General features: G+C 42.7%; 1 protein-coding gene across 10 annotated transcripts in view; it reads left to right on the top strand.

The window, feature by feature from the left end:
* SEMA5A (semaphorin 5A) overlaps window positions 1-21,614 on the top strand; it is a 478,983-nt gene that overhangs the window by 201,605 nt on the left and 255,764 nt on the right. For all 10 annotated transcript variants that reach the window (XM_058715471.1, XM_058715413.1, XM_058715424.1 and 7 more), the window contains one exon: window positions 12,817-12,916. In XM_058715471.1, coding sequence (XP_058571454.1) covers window positions 12,817-12,916 — 100 coding nt within the window. The remainder of the gene's footprint in view (window positions 1-12,816; window positions 12,917-21,614) is intronic.

Here is a 21,614-nt window from a genome sequence, read left to right as displayed (position 1 = left end):
CTTTGCTTTCCTGGACTCCAGATTCCACATTTTTGAAATGAGGCATTTGAGTAGGTGTGACCTGAGGTCCTTTCTCACTTTGAGACTGTGTGTTATTATTTTTTTCTATTACTAAAGAATTATGCTTAGTGTGTTTAATTATCTGTAATACATGTTTATTGAGCCCTTACCCTATGCCCTAGAGCAGAGGTCAGGGCAAGATAGTGATATTTTAGACCTTGGGAGTCAGACAATCTGGACTCAAGTCTGCCAGTGTTGTACAAACACAGCTCTAGAATATAGGTAAATGCCCAGGCAATGCCGTGCTCCATAAGAATTTATTTATGGACAAAGGCCATGGGCCTGATTTTGCCCATGGATCATCATTCGTCAATCCCTGCTCTAGCGCCTAGACACTGAAAATTATACTCCATAAATCTGAAAGTTCTCTTTCTTTAATAAATTTACAGCCATATTTGGATATAAACTCCTTCACATGTAAAAGAATTACAAGAATAGTAGAATACGGTTCGTGACTGCTACATAAACACAATCGGCAAGCAGTCGGTATTATCCAGGTAGTATGGGTGGGCCAGAGGGATGGAGAGCACTCGGGTAGTTAAGGGAGGGTGCAGGTAGATTCTGGGACCGCGTTGTGCCTTGGAACGTTCAACGTTATAACCAGTGCGGATTCATTTGAGGCCTATGGTAACACATAGTAGAGCACAGATACTAAGGAACTTGCTCCCTTCTCTTTCGTGGCTCCCAGCCTGTTTACAGTTGTTAGAGGGCAGGATGGATCATTTTGAAAGGATGGACTCATGTTAGCAAAGTGGGGGTGTGAGAACGAGTTCGGTGAGGAGCCGGTTGAGGAAAAGTTGAGGCGTCTATGTTGGGGGAGAAGCAGAAGAGAAGTGACGAGCAGGTAAGTTTGAGAGGGGCCGACGGCCAGGCGATGGCAGTTTGCTGTGACCATGGCAACTTGCCGACCGAGAAAATCATTGTGCGGGTGTATCACACACAAGAGCCCGGTCAAAGGTCCCTGCCATCGAACACATTGCTAGCAGGGACTATCTGGCATGGCCCAAGGCCCCCAGATATACAGAGGCACTCTTATCTTATCAGGCACGATGTTCCAAGGTCTTCGAGATTATCTCCAGGAGTCAGTCGAGGGTCAGGCTTTTCTTTGGAATAGGCAGGGTTTGAACACTCCGGACCTGCTGAGTCAACTGGTTACTGAATAATCTCTCGCTTGTTACCTGCTCAGTTGGTTCTGAACAGTGATGAACAGCCTTCCTAAATGTTGCAGGACCCTTACACCCTTCGCAGGTAGACTGTGATTTACATGAAATTGAATGTCATTCTAGAGGAAGCTAAAATGAACGACAGATACTCTGCCTCGTAGCAGGATGTTGTCAAAGATGGAGTAGGGCCTTCTTCACGGTGGTCTTGTGAGGCAGGTGTAAACCACCCTATGTCGCCATCGTGGTGAGGGTGGGGACCTAGGGTTCTGGAGACCCTCCCGTGACTTCAGGCTTTGCCAAATGCCTCATGGGAATTGGCCGATGCATTCTTTTCGGCACAAACTCTCGTTTTAGTGTTCCCCTTCCGTTTCATGGTTTGTTCAGACAGGTGAGGCAGTTGGTGGTAGCCTCACAGCCCCCACCAGGAAAAGCTTTGCATCTGGGTTCAAATCCAAATGAGCTTAATTCCAAGGACTGTGTCACTTTCATTAGCGATTAGGCTCAGTCCTGATTCAGTTACAGTGTTAATGGCAGTAGGTTCTGAGGAAACCCAGGATCAGTTCGTCTTTCAATAGTAATAGAACAACGCCTCTGTATGACCAAGGAAACCCCGTTCTTAATAAATTAGATACACACTGTCCAGCAGCGAAGCCACGGGCCATGTCCGGCTGTTGAGCGCTTGAATTGTGGCTAGTCCAAGCGGAAAAGGGCATCAGTTATAATTCGCACTGGTTTTCAAGGTTTGAGAATGTACACATGAAGTCAAAATATTTCAATAAATTTTATTTTGATAACATTGGAATGATATCCTGGGTTAAATAAGCTATATTGTCGAAAATTAATTTTACCTACTTCTTAGCAGTTTTGAATGTAGCGACTGGAAAATTCAACATCGTATGTGTAGGTCACATTCTTATTTTCATTGGATAGCACTGCCTTAGAACACTCATCACACTTTATTTGGGACCAGCTAGTGTTTCTTTTCTTCCGTTTAGCTCTCTTGTGCGTATGTCTCCCCTTTTTAGCAAAATTATCAGTGTCTTGAAGGCAGAGGTCTGTCTTACATAACTTTGTATCCGAGCCAGTACTAAGTGGGTTCTTCCATGTAGTAGGCACGCAAGAAATATTCGTTGACTACGTAAATCAATAGTTGTGTTGCCCCAATAGTCTAGATGCATATGTCCTTAATGCTTCACCCTAAAGTTCCTGGTAAAATCTGGGTCAGTCTTGGAATGCGTTCTACCTGTAGTACCTGTAGTTAGAATCAGTACTTTGGCAAAGAGACCCCCTGGGGACTTACTAGAATGTCTTCAAGCAAGGAGACTTGCTTGCACAAATGGCTTTTTTTGTACCCTTCGGACTTCTGGTCATCACTACTTACACAGCAAGCATGTGGCCACTTCTGGAGTCATCTAAGCTCTCGTTGAATAGAAAGAGTTCATTTTGTTATATTTTTAGTCACATTAACATCATTTGTAATTCTCAAGTTATAAATCTGAAGGAAATTACTTTTTAATGTCCTCTGGCACAACATTAAGATTTTGCAATTAGATTTTATAGCCCGTAGTCATATGCTGCAGGTCACAAAGCAAAATAAAGACCCTTCTGCACCAGGAAAGTTTCCTGTAGGAAAAGCCACACTGAGTTTAGGGGCAGGGCAGCCCCAAAACACACTTCACAGCCTGGAGGACAAAGCTGGTCACAGTCTGGGGGTTTGAAGGTCTTGCCTGGTTTACGTATGCATTTGCATAAACTTTTAAATTAGAAAAAAAGTCTGTCTTGATGGATGGATGAATAGAAAGTGCTTCTTGTGTGAGTTATCCAGCAATAAAAACCTGTCTCTTATTGGTTTGGTTCTTACCCGCAGCCCCCAGGAATAATTAGGTTTCCACGATCTTAAAAGTTATAAACAAAAGGGAAGGCAATGCCAGCCTGCCAGGCGGATTTGGAAACCAGTTTGCTGACACCATTCCAGAACCTTCTCTTTACACCTTGCTAGGTGTGTCTCAGGTAACCCTCAGATGACTGAGAATTTCATGGGCCCCACGTAACCCTGGCATTTAGATCCTGAGATTGAATAAGATCCTAAGACAGCCAGGCAACCACACAAACAAATGAAAACCTGGGGAAACAGTGGAAATGACAAATCCCACCCTTGATTCCGAAAGCGAGTACATTTCAATTGGTTATGAGATGGTAGTTGATTCTATTGAAATTGTGTCTTGAAAGATTTCTCTTAAGATACCTATCCAGGAAAAACATAAAAGAAACTTTGTTAGGGGCGCCCGGGTGGCTCAGCTGGTTAATAAGCAAGTGACTTCGGCTCAGGTCATGATCTCACAGTTCATGAGTTCGAGCCCCACGTCGAGCTCTGTGCTGAGAGCTCAGAGCCTGGAGCTTGCTTTGGATTCTGTGTCTCCCTCTCTCTCTGTCCCTCCCCTGCTTGTGCTCTGTCTCAAAAATAAATAAACATTTAATGAAGCAAACAAACGAAAACTTTGTTAGTTGTATATTACTCTGCAGTAATCTAACTTTGAGAAACAATATGTCCGAAAGTCCCACAGGAATCTCTTTGAGGTGCTGAGCATGCTCCCAGCCTGCCAGCTGCCAGTCTTTATCTAAAAGCCACCTTCCCGAGGCAGGCTGTTTGCTCTTGCCTTTTCTGGAATAGTATGTGTGTTTCTTCCTGTAATTTAACAGATTTGTGACTATTATTTAATGCTTGTTTAAATCGTGCATATATATTATGCAGTGGATTCCAGGCTGTAAAACATAGCTTAAATGCCACTTGTGGCTTCAAATTATGTTTCAGTTAAGAAGACCCACATCAGCGAATGCTTCAAGTAAAAAGCGCGCTATCACAGCTTTTTGGATTCTTTTTTTTTATTTATTTAAAAAAAATTTTTTTAAACGTTTATTTATTTTTGAGACAGAGAGAGGCAGAGCATGAACAGGGGAGGGGCAGAGAGAGAGGGAGACGCAGAATCCGAAACAGGCTCCAGGCTCCAGGCTCCGAGCTGTCAGCACAGAGCCCGACACGGGGCTCGAACTCACGGGCCATGAGATCATGACCTGAGCCGAAGTCGGACGCTTAACCGACCGAGCCACCCAGGCGCCCCAGCTTTTTGGATTCTTAAGACACCTACCAGGCAGGCTGTCCAAGATGAAGCACTGAACTTCAGAAGAACCCAATTCCAGAGCACAGACATTTTGCAAAACTTGCAGTTAGTGGATTTTTCCAATGGTGAACGTGTGGGGAAAAAAAGATTAGGTGTTTAAAATGTCATTGGGAAGGAAACATATGAAGAGACTTGATGTAGCACCTGACCTCTGTTGAGCAGATACACAACTAAACACAGAAATGATGGGAAAAACCCCTCTTTGTATTTAAAAGACTGCGTTTTATGTATCACGTTTATCAATAAAAATGTAAATGATAGAAGCCTTATGTCTTCTTGGTGTATTGGACACTTTCTGCTGGTCTAAACACTGGTCTAAAAGCATTTTACTTTTCCTAATTGGTTATTATTGAATACTTTTGTTTTATTTTTAAAAAGTCACATCAGTTGAACGTTTTGATAATTTCCTATAGCAAGCTTTTGAGATATTTTTCCCTCTAAGATAATCTTTAAGTGTATATGTTATGTACATTATATACATATAGTGTATATGTTATGTACATTATATATATATAGTGTATATGTTATGTACATTATATATATATAGTGTATATGTTATATACACTATATATATATATTTATATCTCTTGCATACTTTTATGCAAATATGTATGTATACATATATGTATATATATGAATGAACATATTGATGGCTATATCTGGATATAAATATGTGGAACTGTGTATGTCTGTATCTAGGTATAAATATACATGTAAATATATTCTTAATATACATATTTATGTATCTGTGTGTGTGTGTGTGTGTGTGAATAAACACATGTATTTATATATACACATCCTAATATATGGGTGAATATATTGAGATCTAAATCTAGATATAGATATTTTAGTCCCTTAAAATGTTACCATTATTCCCACTTGGATGGATATTCTAGTGCTGTGATGGAGAAGAAAATAGATGGGCAAAGAAATCACAGGGCTTCAGATTTTCACTTTGCCTTCATTGGCGTATAACTTTGTGCAGTCATACAACCTCTTTGCCCTTAGTTTTATCCACTAAAGGAAGTGGGGGGGTGGACTGCACGATAGCCAACACCATGTTGATTCTACAGAGTCCTAGATAGAAGTTCTAGTGAGAATAATTGAGGTCTATACATTTGGAGAAACAAAATTGGCCTGATACTTTTCAATTTTTCTAGAAAGCCAAAGGCAGAGAGTATTGGCCCATTTCCACATTAGCTGCTGTAACCAGGACCTGTCTTGGGAAGAAATGATGGAGATAAATGTCTACTGTTGGGATCTTCTCCCTTCGGTAGCCTTATTGTCTGCGGTGGACCCTGGTTTCTTTCTGCTTTTCTCTGGGACCTTCCTTCTTCCAGCTGTGCCCTGCCCAATGGGCAGCTTGGGTTGGAACATTCCTGTCCTCAAATGAAAATTACCATCTCTTCTTTTCTGTCGAATTTTGCTCTCTTTTGGTGGGCGTCAACTACTGTTTCTGATAATTTAATCCATGCTGATATATTACTAGGTGCTAAGGATTAATGCACTTTAGACATTCCTGGGAAAATTGATTTTTAATTCAGACCTTATGGAAATACGGCCTTAGTCCCATCCTAGGTTTAGCTTAGCTGCTTACCACTTATGTTACATTTGGCAAGTTTGACTTTTCAAACACTCAAGAGTTTGTAATTTTTACATGTTTTATTTCTGTAAGAAAGAGTATAGCTCTGGCTTCACAGGATTGTAAACATGAAATATAATAAGAAGTTGTTAATGTGTGAAAAAGTATCTAATATAATTCCAGAAATTAAGTAAATACTGATAATATATAGTAACAACAACAACAAAAAAGCATTACTAAGAGACATTGGTTGTTCTGAGATATATACAGATGTGTGTGTGTGTGTGTATACACATATATACACGTGTATATAGCACCTGACCTCACGTGTATATATATATGTGTGTGTGTGTGTGTGTGTGTGTGTGTTATAGTAATTTTTTCCCCACAAGCATAAATGTTTGTGAATTTGTGAATTTGGGTCTTTTCTTCCTGGTGAAGTGTTTTGCCTTAGCCTGCCATTCGACAAACACATGAGGCTTTGGAACTGAAATCTGTTGTGATCCCTTAAAGAATTTCAGGCAGGACTCATGTAGCTGAAAACCAGCACCAGGTGCTGAGAGCTGCTGAGTCAAGCAGGCTCACCTTGCTCTGACGGGCTGTTGTTGGAAGCACATGCCTGGGGAAAGCAGGAAAAGGAAAAAGAAGAACCGTGGCAGCGGTCCAGAGCACTGACCTGCCTTGCCGTTCTCAGGGCTTCTTAAAAATTCTCCTCCTCTGTTTTCCAATCATATTTCAGCTCAGATTGCGTTGCTGAGAATGGTGCGTGTAATGGCGGAAGCTGCAGACGACGTCCCTGGAAGGGGGATGCGTGCCACCTTTAAAGAGTGATAGGCATCTCTGATGCAGGATGGTTTCTTTCACAACGTGGGGAAGGTCCGGCAAGGAGAACTTCCGGAATGCTCAGCCAATAGGACCATCTGCCCTTCTTTTCCTGGTGCCCCGCTGGCAGGAGTGCCCTTCTGGGGGAGGGGAGGACCCAGCCCTTGCGTTTTCAGGACAGTGTCCTGTCCCCCCACACCAGAGCTGAGTGGCTTACACTGCTGAGAAATCCTGCCATTCTACTCTGTTCGCATCATCCCTGCCTTGTCATTCCAGAATGTTCTTTGCTCCGATAAAGTAATTCTTTTTTTCTCAATGTTAGTTTATTTATTTTTGAGAGAGAGAGAGCATGTGCACATGTGAGCAAGTGGAGGAGGGACAGAGAGAGAGTGAGAGACAGAGAATGCCAAGCAGGCTCTGTGCTGGCAGTGCACGAACTCTGGGATCATGGCCTGAGGTGAAGTCGAGTCAGACGCTTAATAACCGACTGAGCCGCCCACGCACCCCCGTTCTTTGCACCAGTAAAGCAGATCAGTGCATGGTTATTGACATTTTCTCCTCCCTTTGTTACACCAAGACCCTTGGATCATAAAACCTAACTGGTGACCATGGGAATGTTTTTTTCTGTAGATCTTAACTGACATGTGGATCATGGTTATTCATAACAATAGCAGAAACAATAAATGTATTATTTATTAAACTGAGTGGGTGGCAGTTTTTATTTAAGAGTATATAACAGTGGGAATCAATTCATTTTCAAAGTGAAGAGGATGTTGATTTTTTCCTTCTTGTTACTTTACAAAAATGTTGCATAGGAAGCTACATGTTAGGGTTTTTCCAATGTGGGTTTCAAGTTCCCCCCAAAAGATTCTCATTCCTGCTTACCGGGCTTCTTAATCGACTGAAGTTTAGAGTGATGAATGGAACAGGCCACCCAGAGCCACTTTTATTTGACCTGGGAGGTTTCACTGCTCCGTGTTTGCCTGCTAGTCAGCATGGTCCCTGGAAAGTGAGTGCTGCAGGCTTTAGCCCCTGGAGGAGACATCAGTTTGGTTTTCAGATTTCAGACCAGGACTAGTCTTGAACACCAAAATCTCCTGTGATTCTTACTTATCAGGCTCTAAAAGGTTTTCTTGGCTTATGAGCATGATTTCCTTCAATATCTTCTACAGTGTTAATAGTAACTTTTATTTTGTTTCCAAAGTTTTCTATTTTCTAGGGTTGGTTGTGGGGGGTGGGGGTTGGTGACTAGCTTGAATTTGTAAGCTAGTCTCTAGTTTATATATGTCATCATTTGGGCCAAATTGATTAATGCTGACATATGTCCATGAAAGTTAGTTCTTGAGATTGTAATATTGGGTTCTTTTTAAAATCAAATCAGCATATGTTTTATTAGAATATTTATAAAACAATCATATGGGTGCTTATGCAATGGTAAGAGAAGGCAAATATGTGTCACTGCAGCTAATTTTGCAGTAGAAGGTCATTGATGGGCCATTTCTTAATAGCCACATTTGTGTAATCAAAGGATTAGCTTGAATGATAACCATCAAATATTAAAAATTATCTACAAAGTATTAAATTTGAAGTTACAGGTTTTGTGTTTTTAACTTCCAAACAGCAGTCCTGTTGGCTGCTATATTTAAGTTCCCTTTCATCCTGATGTTCCTATGTGTTCTTTTCAGCAAAATCAGGAGAGAGAAATAGGAGGGAAAAGGTGAACCCATTATTTGGGAGAAGTGAGCGTATATTAAAGTTGATGTTGTTAACAACGCTATCTCTCAACCTAGCACGTGCTGTGTGCTGTTCGCTGCTCGCTTCCCTTGCCCTCATCTTTCTTTGGCATCTGCTGAGCTCGTTGGCCTCCACTTGCCCCGTGTTCAGACTCTGCCCTCACCTGCCTTACTTGACACTGTGCTCTTTTAGACTTCTGTGTCTGTAACTGTTCCTTTTCTGATCTTTAGAAAGCAGCACTGATCATTTCTTGATGCTGGTATTGAATTCTGTTACTGTGGTGGCAAATTCTACTGATAGAACTTCTGACATTAAACTTGTCGATCCATCCTTGGGTTTCTGGAGTAGACCCCGTCCCATGTGAAGCAGTGTGTGTGTGGGTGTGTGTGGGTGTGTGTGGGTGTGGGTGTGCGCGCACACACACACACACGTGCATACACGTGTGTGTGATTTGCTAATACATGTCTATCCTTAGCAGTGTTTTCAGCCATACTTTTAAATGAGGGTGGCCCATGATTTTCCTTTCTCATCATGTCTTTGTGAAGCCTTACTAGCAAGATTATCAGGATCCTAATCACCTCGGAACTATGTTAGGAAGCTTTACCTCTTTGTCTAATCTCTGAAGTAAGTTCAATAAAGTTGAGATTCCATGTTCCTTAAGGGGTTGTTGAAACTTACATGTGAAACTAAGCCTACTGCCTTTTCTGACAAATTATATGTGGGAGTTTACTATGCGTTTTGTCAGAGTGTTCGACACTGTCGTAATAAAAGAATATAATAACAATTTTTAAAAATATTTTTGTAAATGTTATTGTTATTTTTAATTTAAGAGAGAGAGAGCAAGCAGGGGAGAGGGGCAGAGGGAGAGATACGGAAAAACCCAAGTAGGCTCCACACTCAGTGTGGATCCCAGTGTGGGGCTCGATCCCACCATGACCTGAGCCAAAATTAAGACTCAGATGCTCAACCTATTGAACCACCCAGGTGCCCCTTAAAAGATTTTTCAAAATGAGGGACTTTGCATGTACTTGCAGACAAAGGGAAGGGGCCTGATAACACGGGAGATATTAGAGGAGAAAAGAGGTGATTTAGAGAAGGGACCAAAGAGGAGGGAAGAGTTGGCATGAGCAGAGGAAGGGGTACTGATCTTGGCACAGAGGAGAGGGCACCAGCCTCTGATCTTACGGCAAAGCGGGGAGGAGAGGTGTCTGAGACAGGCGCATTCTCAGTTAGAGACGGGTTGAGGCATTAGCTTTCTCCCCAGGAGTTCATGGTGTTGTGTCAGATAGAAGTCAGGTGACATGCAAAGTTGGGAGAGCCAGACCTGGAGGGATGCCCAGGAAAATCAAAAAAGAAGAGAATGTGCAGATTATCCAACTTTTATCTAATGTTAACCATAAAAATGTACTGGTTTCAAGGGGGCAGCTCTTTGGAAATTGAAATAAAGGAAAGGGAACAATTTTGATGGAACTATATGTTGTTAGCTTGCTTTTCCATATCTGCATCCCTCCTTCTATTATTGGAGGACATTTCAGGAAGTAGTGTAGCCCTTCCTGTTGCCCAGCATAGGAGCCAAAACCTGAAGTATGTCTCTTCACCCTGGTCCCTGTTGGCCACACCCTTCCTGTTTGTCTAACTGAAAAGAGAGATTAATGCATGGGAGGTGAGCTCTTGGGAGCTCATGGGAGGTGAGATTAATGCATGGGAGGTGATTTTCTTCTGATTTCTTTTCATGTCCTCTCTCCCCACATGTGGCTCACATTTCCACTCTAACAGAAAGGTCAGCCCGTGGCCCTCTCTTCTTGACTCATTCGACCTACTTGTTGTCACCCCCTTGAGTACAACACGTGTGCTCAGCTCTGGCAGCTGTGAGCTTTGATCCGTAGAGCCTGGGAGGGGCACTCAAGAGCCTGGAACTCCAGTCCTGGCAGGTCTCCTCATCAGGTTCCTCTCTGTGATGAAGCTGTTGTATTAAAACAGCTCTACGTGCACTTCCGGGTCGTAGCCATGCTCCGCCATGTCTCTGGGGTCATTCTTCATAGAGGACATTCTCCATAGTTCACCTGAACCTATCATCTTTCTCCAAGACCAGGCCTTACCCCTTGAGGCCTGTGTGCCACTCTCCATTGTTTTCTGCTTAATTCTGTGTCAGAATGATTTTGTTATCTTCAGCTGGTTGCCTTCCAGCTAGGTATCAGGCCCCTAGGACACCCCCACCATTGTTCCTCCTGCATTTTGACAACCAGCATTCATGCAACCACTATGTAAAGTGCCTGGTGGTACTTTTAAAAAGCTAACATTCCTGCCCCCATTCTCTACTCTTTCCTGCCCACCAGTGGCCCATTCACATTCCTAAGATGCCTGCTTTGATGTGTCAAGTACTTGCCTGAGGACTTTTCAAAGCCTCTCTATCACCCATGAAGCCATGTCCAACTTGTTGACCTGTGAGCTATATTTAAATATGCCTCTCAGTTAACCATCCCAGTAGTTTCTTGAATTACCATTGCTTTTTCCTTTCCCTCTTCTCTTTTGTCCCCTCTTTCCTTTCATTTTTAATTCTTTTCCTCTTGAAATCACTTGCCGATTCTTGCTCGTCCATTCCAGACAGTGATCATTGCCTCGCGCATTCAGAGCCCTGCGCCGTGTGCCGCAGGCACCCAGGTGAGCTTTGCAGACATAAGAGCCTTCGGCTCTGTCTCCCAGGAGCGGAGAACTGATGGGCAAGCAGGTGGGCAGCACCGATTCTGGCCCTGGGGGCACCGTGGCATCCCACGTAGCTCTGCTCCTCTAGAACGCGTCTGCACTGTCAATATGTGGTCAGATCTCGCCTTTCTTTTACCGAGAATCCCAGTCTCCACTCCTTTCTATGTGTGAGTACTTCTTGTAACATTACAAATGCCTGTAAAGTCCTTGCGTTCATAGATACTCTGCTTAAAGAAGATACTAGTGTTTGCCCCCTACCTGGATTGTGAGCTTCTGGAACAGACCGTTCATTAACAAGTTTTTATAGCTCCAGGGCCTTGTACATACTTTGCTATAATTTTTTTTTTTTTTAATGATTTGGCTGTAAAATGAACACATTGAAATAAACTTCTAAAAAGGATCAAGATGCACATTAAAATTTCAAAACCCAAAGACAGGTCTCTCTAGAAGTCAACCCTGGTTTCCTTTATGCGGTGGAGAACTTCTGGTTTATGGCCTTTTCCCCAATAACTGATAGTAGAAAATTGCTGTATTTATCAGGCGGAGCCATTTTTTGAAAATAATCCGTCCCAATCACATCAACAAAGACCTGTGTATGGGACATATTATGGGATGTGAGCATATTTCCATATTATATCTGTTTTGTAACTTTGTTGATGTGGCATCTGTCATGTGCCTGTTTAGTCAGTGTGATATCACTCAGAATAGTAAATCCAAGAAAAAATGACAGATAACGTGGCTAAGTGTCAGGAATAATGATAAGGTGAGGCACAACTAAAGGGCAACTCACTGAGCATTTTTTTTTTTTTTTTTTTTTTGGTGTCAGAAATGTGCCCATAAAAGTTGCAAAAATGGCTCGTGAAGCAGCATTCTGTCCCTCTTCAGAGCTGTCGTGTTACAATAATCAGACTCTAGGCTGGAGGCCATGTCATAGGACTTAACAGTCTTGTGAAAAACCTGTCTCTAAAGAGTGGCTATTTCCTGATTTCCCTTAGGGGAAAAAAAAAATGCCAATGAGAACTAGAAGTAACTAGATTTCACATCTAGAAAGTGCTGAATGTATTTAACATGCCCGGTCATGGGGCCAGGATGGAAACCCAAAGTGCAGGGACACGAAGCGTCCACTTTGAAGGAAGGCCGATGGTGCGCCTGGGTTTGTCCTGGGTCCGAAGGAGGGCTTTGCGATTTCCTCAAGTCTTCAGTTCTTGCCAGGGAGGACACCCAGGAAGTGCTTTTGTTTGCGTTCAGTTTTCCCTGGGTGAAGCGTGTGAATGCTGTGTGGTTTTCCGCCCAGCCCAGCGCCCAAAGGGAAATGCACATCTGGCTTATAAATCACACCCAAGCGCTGATGCTCGCTCTTTATTGGGTGGCTGCCGTCTCTGTTTTACACAAGCTCGGTGTGGACTGTGTCACGTTCTGATGGGAACCGCCAGTGGCCCCTGAACGGTCGCGTCAGGGGGCCCTCCAAGCTTCTCTGCAATGTCATGTTTTCTACCTGATGCGCACCTTTTGTGGTCCCCGGAGGAAAGATCATTCATGTGTATCTTTTTATTTATTTATTTTTCCTGTTTAGAAATTGGCCCCTGGTTACGGGAGTTCAGAGCGAAGAATGCTGTGGATTTCTCGCAGTTAACATTTGACCCAGGACAGAAAGAACTTGTTGTAGGAGCAAGGTGAGAGATCTTCCGTTTTGCCACCGCAGATAATTTTGGATTTCGTTTTCCATCTGTGCAGTTACACGTGAGCTTCTCTGCTGTAGCTCACGAGTGCTAAGTAACGCTTCTTCTAAGAAGGAAATACGGCATAAGGGGCTGTTGACTATGCTACTAATAATAAGATGATGACTGCTTTGCATGGCAGCATTTATTGGGTGCTCCCCGTGTGCCAGGAACTGTTCTCACATGAATTCATCTACTTTTTTTCCTGTGAAAGCTGAGAGGTAGGTATTGTCAACGTCCCTGTGTTAGAGATGAAGGGATTGAGTCTGGTCATGTTTATGATGTCTAATAAAAGCTGGACCCCGATGCCAGACCCAGGCGTTTTGACTCCAGAAGCCATGTTCGTAACTTGTCGGTACATTCCTCAGTAAAATTCTGGAGTCGAGATTTGGATGTCCATTCCAATGTGACCTTGACTAGACCATTTTCTAGTCAATTGAGAATTCAAGGAAACCGTTACATTTCCCCTCTTCAGGTACACAAACTCCTGGATCCAGGTCAATATTCGACGTTGCAGTCTGATGACGAGGCTACCAGAACACAATCAGAACAGATCTTGAGTCGTTTCCCTCAAATTTACCGGTGCTTCTTTAGAGAACAGACAGAATCCTTCCGTTCAAATAATTTATCCTGCCAACGTATTTTGAGGGTAATTTCTAAAACATACCTATGCATACCTGTCTCTTAGGAAAAATATTAACTTTGAAGAAAGAAGCCATTGGTAGATTTGGACTCTCTCTGGAACTCAAGGAAACCACTTTGGGCACTGGAGTGATGTATCAGATTTACTAGATTATAAAACATACCTTTCATAGCAAGAGAGAGGATGTGCAGTTTCCGTGTATACGTGAGTGAAGCTAAATCCGGTTTATACTCTAGATAAACACTGAACCGTTTCTAGAACCGTTCCTTTTGCTCTCAGATCTCAAGGAAACCTTGTGCACCACCCAGCCCTTGAAGACATTGAGATGTGCGGGCATAACTTTACATGGGGACACGGAGATTGGCTTAGCACTGAACATGTCACCGGCATGCCTTTTGATATTTTTGAGCAGACAGTGAATACGGATTGGTTGGGCTTATTTGGTCTACTTTTAGTTCCTTCAGCACATTGGGAATCCATGGGGGACTTCAGATGCCGACTTCCATCAAGCGTATTCACTGGGAGCCTGGATCGTATGTCGCAAGGGTTTTTAATTGGTCCTCTGGCCTCCAGGTTTTGTCCTCTTTCTTCATACCCTGGCCAACATCATCTTTTTAAAAGGCCCCCCTTCGGTAGTCCCCGTTGGGTAAATGCTGGCACCTTGGGTGTTGTCCAACACACCCCCTGCCTTGTGGTCCCACATCCCTCATGGACTCCGCTCTTTTTCATTCTCTCGTGGTCCAGGCATGTGGAGTTATTTAAATTGCCCACAACTGTCAAATGTTCTCTTTCCTGCCCCGGGGAGTTGGTGACAAACTCCTTTGCTTTTCTGGAACATCAGCTACCCACCCACCCCAACTTTACTTGGTGAACTCAAGATGCGTCGTGAGGAGATCTGGCTCCAGGGTCCTCCCCTGGGCCCGAGCTCCTCCAGCCCCTGCGCTGCGTGGTCCTGCTAGCACACCTGTCATCTGCCTTCATTTCTTCCCTTACCGCGTGACTTTTTGTCAGGTGTCCACCCCCCCCCCCCCCCCCGGCACATGACCAAATACTGACTTACCGGATGGTGGAGGATGTGCCTGTCTTCTCTTTCCTTCCCTAGAATGTGGCACAGTTTCTCCTTTGGCAGAAGCTCAAACACATGTGTGGATGGAACATATCTGCTCCGAGGATTTGGTTCGTAAATGTCCTCCTCTGCATCCGGGAGGACCCTCCGGGAAAGATGGGTTGGGTTTACAGCAGATTTATTCCAAGGACATAAGAGAGTGGCAAAGCTAACCCTTAGGGGAAGTGAGCTCTCGCCCTTAGCCAGAGGGGAAGGCGATGCCTGCCAGGCGGCCAGGTACAAATACCTCCGTCGGTACCACTGGGTCTCGGATGCTCCATTTGACCCTGAAGAACTTTGGCAAAGGAGATGGGGAAGAGTCTCCGCCGTTTCTGGTGCCGCATGAGTGGGACGGCACGGCACACGGGCACACGCATCGCAGGCGTTTGGCTTTTGGCCAATGACAAGGGTTCTCCTCCTGGATGTGAGGAGCCACCGAGCAAATTGGCATTGGGAAGAGCTAGCTTGTGGTCCTGCCCTGGTGGGAGATAGCGCCTGGGAATCGTCCCCAGGGATGCCTGTCCCTAGAGGTAGCCTTCCCAGGGTCCCTCAAAGTCTGCTGCCATCTCCTGTCACCACATCCCAGCCCAGCCACGCCGGGATCAGACTAGCCACTGAGTCAACCTGGCGCACGGTACGTCGTGGTCACCAGGAGCAAAAGGACGAGTAGACTTCAGCACATCCAAGTCCAGGAGGCACAGTTGAATTTGAATTTCAGATAAGCGACCCCAGGAACACGGGCTGTATTTTCTGTTCTAGAGCAGCACCCTGGGTGCCAGAGACATTCGATAAACAAGTCAAGAAAGAAGGAAAGACATAGAATGGACTTGCTCAGCTGGGTGATCTTGAGCCAGCGTTAGACATCTAATTTTCTCATGTTTAGAATCGATATAATTATTCCTACCCCTGTCAGCTGTTGCGAGGATTAAATAAAATAATCCATGAAAAGCGATTGTCACAGCACCAGGCACGCAGTAAGCATGCAGCGGGACGGTGACTCTGCGGAAGTCTCCGGGTTTCGGCATATGTGCGCGTGTGCGCTTCAGGCAGACATCGCTGAGCGAGGAGAATAGGAATTTTACTAGGAAACTTGGGTGGTGGGATTAGGCTCAGAAAGCTTGAGAGGGAGTGTGAGCCAGCTATAACATTTTAAAAATAACCCAGCCCTCAGCTTCCTGCTTGGGAGGGCTTGACAGAGCAAAAGAAGTTTAGAGAGCAGGTGCATATTTAGGACATTTGTAATGGTTTAAATATGAGTGGTGGAAAAAAAAAATACAGTGATAGGCTTTCTGTTTTCTTAGAGTTAGCACTCAGCATTGTAAAGCCATTTACTGGGTGGTTTCACTTTATGTCAGTGATGCTTTATGTTCCTGAAATTGAATTCAGTTAAAGATTCTTTGTTGCTCATCACAAAAAGGAAGTTCATTGTGCTGCAAAGAGAAAACCTCTCTTTAAGCGATTTGTGGTTATGTGGTGCCAGAAGGTGCCTGCATTCTTGAATTTGTGGAACTTCTGGAAAGATCCCCGAATTTATTATTTCCAAGATGCACGTTATCTTTTATGCTATTTTGAAAGCATTGGCATTCGTATCCTGTTTTACCCAAGGCTCTTTAAAAATTAAAATAATATTTGTGTTTTCAAAGATGAGGCTGAGGCATTTGCATTTCAGAAAATGTGGAAAATGCAGTTAAAGCATAAAGAAAGAAACACAATTTCAGAAATAATCACAGTTAAACTTTTCAATTATTTCCCCATGCTATTTGATTTCTATTTCCTTATATGATTGGGGTAATATTTTATGAATAGTTTATATACATCTTTGTCTAAAAACCTACGAAAAGCCATTCTCATGATATTTTATATATAAGAAGAAAAATTCCAAAGTGAAGAAATATGTCCTGGTGTAGATTTTGTATAGATAAAGTATAAAATATTGGTACTTTATTGATACTAGTAACAGTTCACAAAGTTGATGTAAGTGTAAGTTTTGTGGCAGATAGGATTGTAAAACTAGATGTAAGAAGATGATTATACTTTTATTCTCCAAATGAATCTGTCTGTCTTTAGTGTTTCGGGTTCACTGGAAGGACTACAGGTGATTCTGTGCTAAATTCAAATGTTACTCCCAATGGCAGCTAACTTGGTTCGCATACAATGCAGTGTTTGATTATAAACAAATAATAATCAGGGCATCTGCAAATTAGCCATATTCTTATGAAGCATAAAGCCATAGAATCATAACGGAAAGAGTCTCTCACCAAAGAGAATGTGAGTTTCCTTCCATCCTTTGTGTGTGTTTCTTGGTCTTTCAGCGGATGTCTGATCACCTTACTGTTCTCTAACCAGCTTCAGTGTAATAGAAGTATATAAATTGAAAGGCAGAGTCTATAACCTATGATGTTTTAGTAAAAACACTCACCCGTAAAATTTCACATGAGCACCTTTGAGTGAGGGAGGCCCAGCCCTCTGCTGGTGATTAAGGTTGGTGGGACTGAAGCCCATAGACTCAACGCTTGGGTCAGGTAGCAATCAAATTTGATGACAAATACAACAATTCATGACCTTGGAAATTTCAAATTTTAATTCTATTGCAGTTACATTACAAAATGGGAACGTTCTAGAGATATCAAGAGGAAGGGTAAATGGGAATGCACGAGCCTTCTTGCCCCGGACTTGAGGACCAGCCCCGAGTCTTGTGCCTTGCACGGAGCCCTTTGCTTTGCCATTACAGTCAGTGAACCGTCTCCACAGAGGGGAAGATATTTCCGTATGCATGTTTCTATAACGGGTACTATAGATTTCTAATCAGCATGTTTATTACCGAAAACAAAAACTAAAACTAAGACCTTAGGGCTTCCAAGGCATAGCTTGACCTTCATTCATCACAGTCACAAAAACGAGTCTTGAAAAATCCTAGTGTGTTATTTTCAAGCATTGTTTTGCCCCTGGTTTGAATCTGCAAAAATAAAGATAAAAAGGAAAGATGAACTTGCTTTTGTTATGGTGGCGCGGAATTTGCTTTAAGTATTCAAAGCATATGTTCCCATAAGATCACAATTGAATGCACGGGCAGACTTCTATTTAATTAGAAGAAGTTCCTCCTTTCAAAATGATTTTGTTGCTGGATCTGAACAAAGAGCTGCATTTTAGATTCACATAAAATCATTTTTTTAAAAATTGAACCAATATTATTCACTCTTTTTTTTTTTTTCGGTGGTGGTTATTCATAATTGCTATTTTTATTTTAAAGTTTTACCTTAGAATTAATCTCTTGGAAGCAATGTATGATTAAAAGGAAAAATGGAGATTTTTTATAAGATGGGCAATTCTGCTTCCAGTAGCCACAACTTCTGTTTTCCAAAGGATACATTGTAGTCAAGTATCCACAATTGAAGGTAACTTCCGTGAGTGGAATCAAGTCAGCAGTTAGGAGTGAATCCAAAAGCAATAGACCCCCATAGTGCAAAGAATCCCAGGGTAGCAATGATGTTTACATTGTATTTATATTGATTATGATTTAGGAAAAACAGCTGGTGATGAAGAAAAAAAAAAAAAAAGGATGGTGCTTTTCATTCCTGCTCGTGGTCTGGAATTTTTTATTCAGCTGTTAGTTTATCGTTTAAATATTTTCTCTTCTCTATCATTTTCCTTCTCAGTGTTGGCACTCGATTTATAGATGTGCATTTCTCTTAGGATTCTCTTTGCCTATCTTCCTCCTTCTCATGCCTATTAATCTTCCAATAGGGTCCATTTGGTTAATTAACCTGATCTGTGTTAAAAAGTCCCACTCCTTTTCTGCTGGCTTTGTTACCTTTTGTCCAGTATTTGCCAGACATCAGCGTACCTAAGTACCCCGGGGGCGGGGGTGTGTTCATTCAAGGTGAAGTTTCCTCTGTTCCCTGTTCCCAGCTCTGCTGATTCAGTGAGCTGGAAAGGGTCCAGGAGTGTGAGCTTTTAACAAACAGGTGGTCTACAGAAACTCTTGGGGGAAAGACTTCTGCACACTGTGTTCCTTTTGTTGTTGTAAAACACAGAATAATCTCTACACTTTCCTTCTCTGCTGGAACTGGTGAGCAGATAAGTCTAGCGGCATAGTTATTTATTTAGTTATAAAGTCCTTTTTTTCCCAAAATGCATGAATGAGTCAACAAAGCAGTGTAATAAAAATTAATCAGCCTCTTTACTTTGGGTGTATATGTGTGCTATACGGTGTTGGAGCATTGAGAGCTTTGCTCCCAGCCAGTCTCACATAGGGTCCATCAGAGTTTATGAGTTCACTTACTTACCTTTCATGACTCTTCATTCATCAAATATTTATGGACCCTACTTTATGCCAGGAAGTATCTAAGGCACTGGGGAAACAAAGACGAAGCCTAGTCTCTACCTGACGAAGACTTCGTAGCCTGGCACAAACCTAGTGCCCAGTTGGCAAGCTGAGGCTCTGTCGTTGGTCTCCTGTTTTTGTAAATAAAGTTTTCCTGGGGCACAGCCACACCCATTCAGTTGTGTATTTCCTGGGGCTGCTTTTGAACTTTACCTACAGAGATGAGTTGTATCAACTGAGACCATCCATGAAGGCAAAGCATTTGCTGTCTGGCCCTTAAAGACAAGTTTGCTGACTCTTGACCTAATGGTTGTGGGGGGAACACAAGCAATTAAATTCTCCCAGGGAAGCCTGGGTAAAGGGCCCTAGAAAGACCCCAAGAAAAAAGAAACATGACGGTTTTGGGGGGTGAACATGGTGCATGGAGAAGGTGCTTTTTCAAGTGAGCCTTGGAGACGCATTACGAGTCCGGCAGACGGAAGAGTCTTCTTGCCAGAAAGACCATACCTCGGGGAAAGTCCGAGATCCCGATGAGGCTGAGAAGAGCTAAGCTTGACTGGACCAGTTGGTGACCAGTTGGCCGAGAGGGGGAGTTATTGCAGGTGAAGCAGGAGCTTTAGGTGGGGTCAGATTGTGGAACAGAGTGGACTTAATCTTCCAGACCAGTGATTCCAATTCTGGCCGTCATGAGAGTTGCCTAAGAGGCCTCACAAGAGCACAGATGCCCAGGCCTCTCCAGCTCATCAGTGTTAGACTTTCTGGAAGTAACGTTGGAATCTTTGCTTTAATCAAGTTTCTGATGATCTCCTGGCCTGGCAAATTTGAGAGCTCCTGCTAAAGACATTAGGAGCTTGGGAGATTTTTCAGTCTGCCTATTTATATGCTCAGATTTGCATTGAAGAAGATATTTCTTCCATATTGTGTGCAGAGTCTGCTCGAATTTGAACAATTTGGAGATAGGAACAGCACTTGGGGGCTGTGGATCAGGTGACAGTAGAAAGAACTTACACTTAGGCAGTGATGGTGGAAATGGGGAGGAGAGATTTGAGACATATTTCAGAGCTGAGTTTGACAGTGATTGATGGTGACCCCAGATGGAAAGGTAGAGGGCAAGAGTCAAAGGGGAGATTTGGAGCAAGACTCGGGAGCGTGGCTTGCCGTGATGGCCGTAGCTAGCCCTGAGCATGTGGGGACTGAGCTGCAATTCTTTGATTATTTGAAGATACATGAAAACAAAACTGAAACACAAAACAGCTCGGCTTTTGCTAACTCTGAAGCTAACCCAGAAAAAGAATTGTATATGGAGATCACTTGAGGAGTGGACATTCCTAAGAAAACAGGGTTAAAGGAATCCTAAGATAGGTCACTTGGTATTTTTTTCAAATGAAATATGATCTCTATTAACTGAAAAATAGGAGGGAACAAGTCAAATACCCAGCGGACCCACAAAAGCAGGAGTTGTGGGTTAAATCTGGAGCAGTAAAAGTCATCGTCTGTAATCCTCAAAGCAAGTAATATTTAGAGCATAATAAAATTTAAATTATCGGTGTGATTCTTAACAATATTGACTAATAACCGTGGCCCTAGATGTGCTTGTGGGAAAAGGGTTTTCTGGTTTTAATATCGCTGCAGTTTGCTAACAGTGTTGGTCTTAATTATTGCACCCCACTCACAATCCATCTTTGTGATTTTATTTTACTCGCAAAAAACAAGAAGCTCTCCATCTATTTCTGTGCCTTTCAATCTTGGTGTCTAAACATACGAGAGTGCTATTAAAATGACTTATTCCTGGTTCTGATGTGTTCTTTTGGAACATTTTCAATAACCAAGACTTTCGAAAGGTTTGAAACAACTCTTGGGGGATAAGGAATGGGATAATAGAAGCCAATACAATTTTGGGGGAGTTTGTACTGGACACATATGGTAATATCAACAATAATAAACTCAGAATTATCTTAAAATTTTCATAGCCCGAAGTACATATAGTCATGATTTTAGAGGAGGGTAGCAAAGATTTTGACTGAAGAGGTAGCTTATAAGCATGACTGTATTATTCGCAAACTGTGATCTAAATGTGATCCAACTAAATAGTTGTTATATATTTGCAATAGCTTGGTAATTCAAAAAATTAATTAAATGCCCCAAAATTTGTGGATAAAACATATGAAAGAGATATGGTTGGAATGGTTATAACCGCAGAAAAAAATAAAGGCTCCTGGAATCCGTTTGGAGTCAACCAGCATCATGAAAATCTCTGGAACAGCAATTACAGAATTGGTTCCAGGATGAAATTAAATCTTCAGATGCTTTGACATTACTGATGTGATTGATACATTAAATATTGACATTCAGATAATTAAAATAATTTTTTATAGAAACACCTTGTGCCTTAAAGGATACAGGTGTTACTTTTCCTTAGTTTCAAAATCAGAAACTTATGTTTTAATATTCCGATCTGTCAGTGCAGTGGAAAATGTGGGTGTGATGGAGGGCGTGGCTATTTCAAGCTCTGCGCAGTCGCCTGTTGATGACGGGGGAGGCCTGCAGCAAAGAGAAATCGGGTAGGAAGAAGCTGACCCAG

Source organism: Neofelis nebulosa, chromosome 1 (genome assembly GCF_028018385.1).
Source record: "Neofelis nebulosa isolate mNeoNeb1 chromosome 1, mNeoNeb1.pri, whole genome shotgun sequence".
Lineage (NCBI taxonomy): Eukaryota > Metazoa > Chordata > Mammalia > Carnivora > Felidae > Neofelis > Neofelis nebulosa.
The sequence above is the reverse complement of the archived record's forward strand: the minus strand, read 5'-3'. Positions and strand labels throughout refer to the sequence as shown.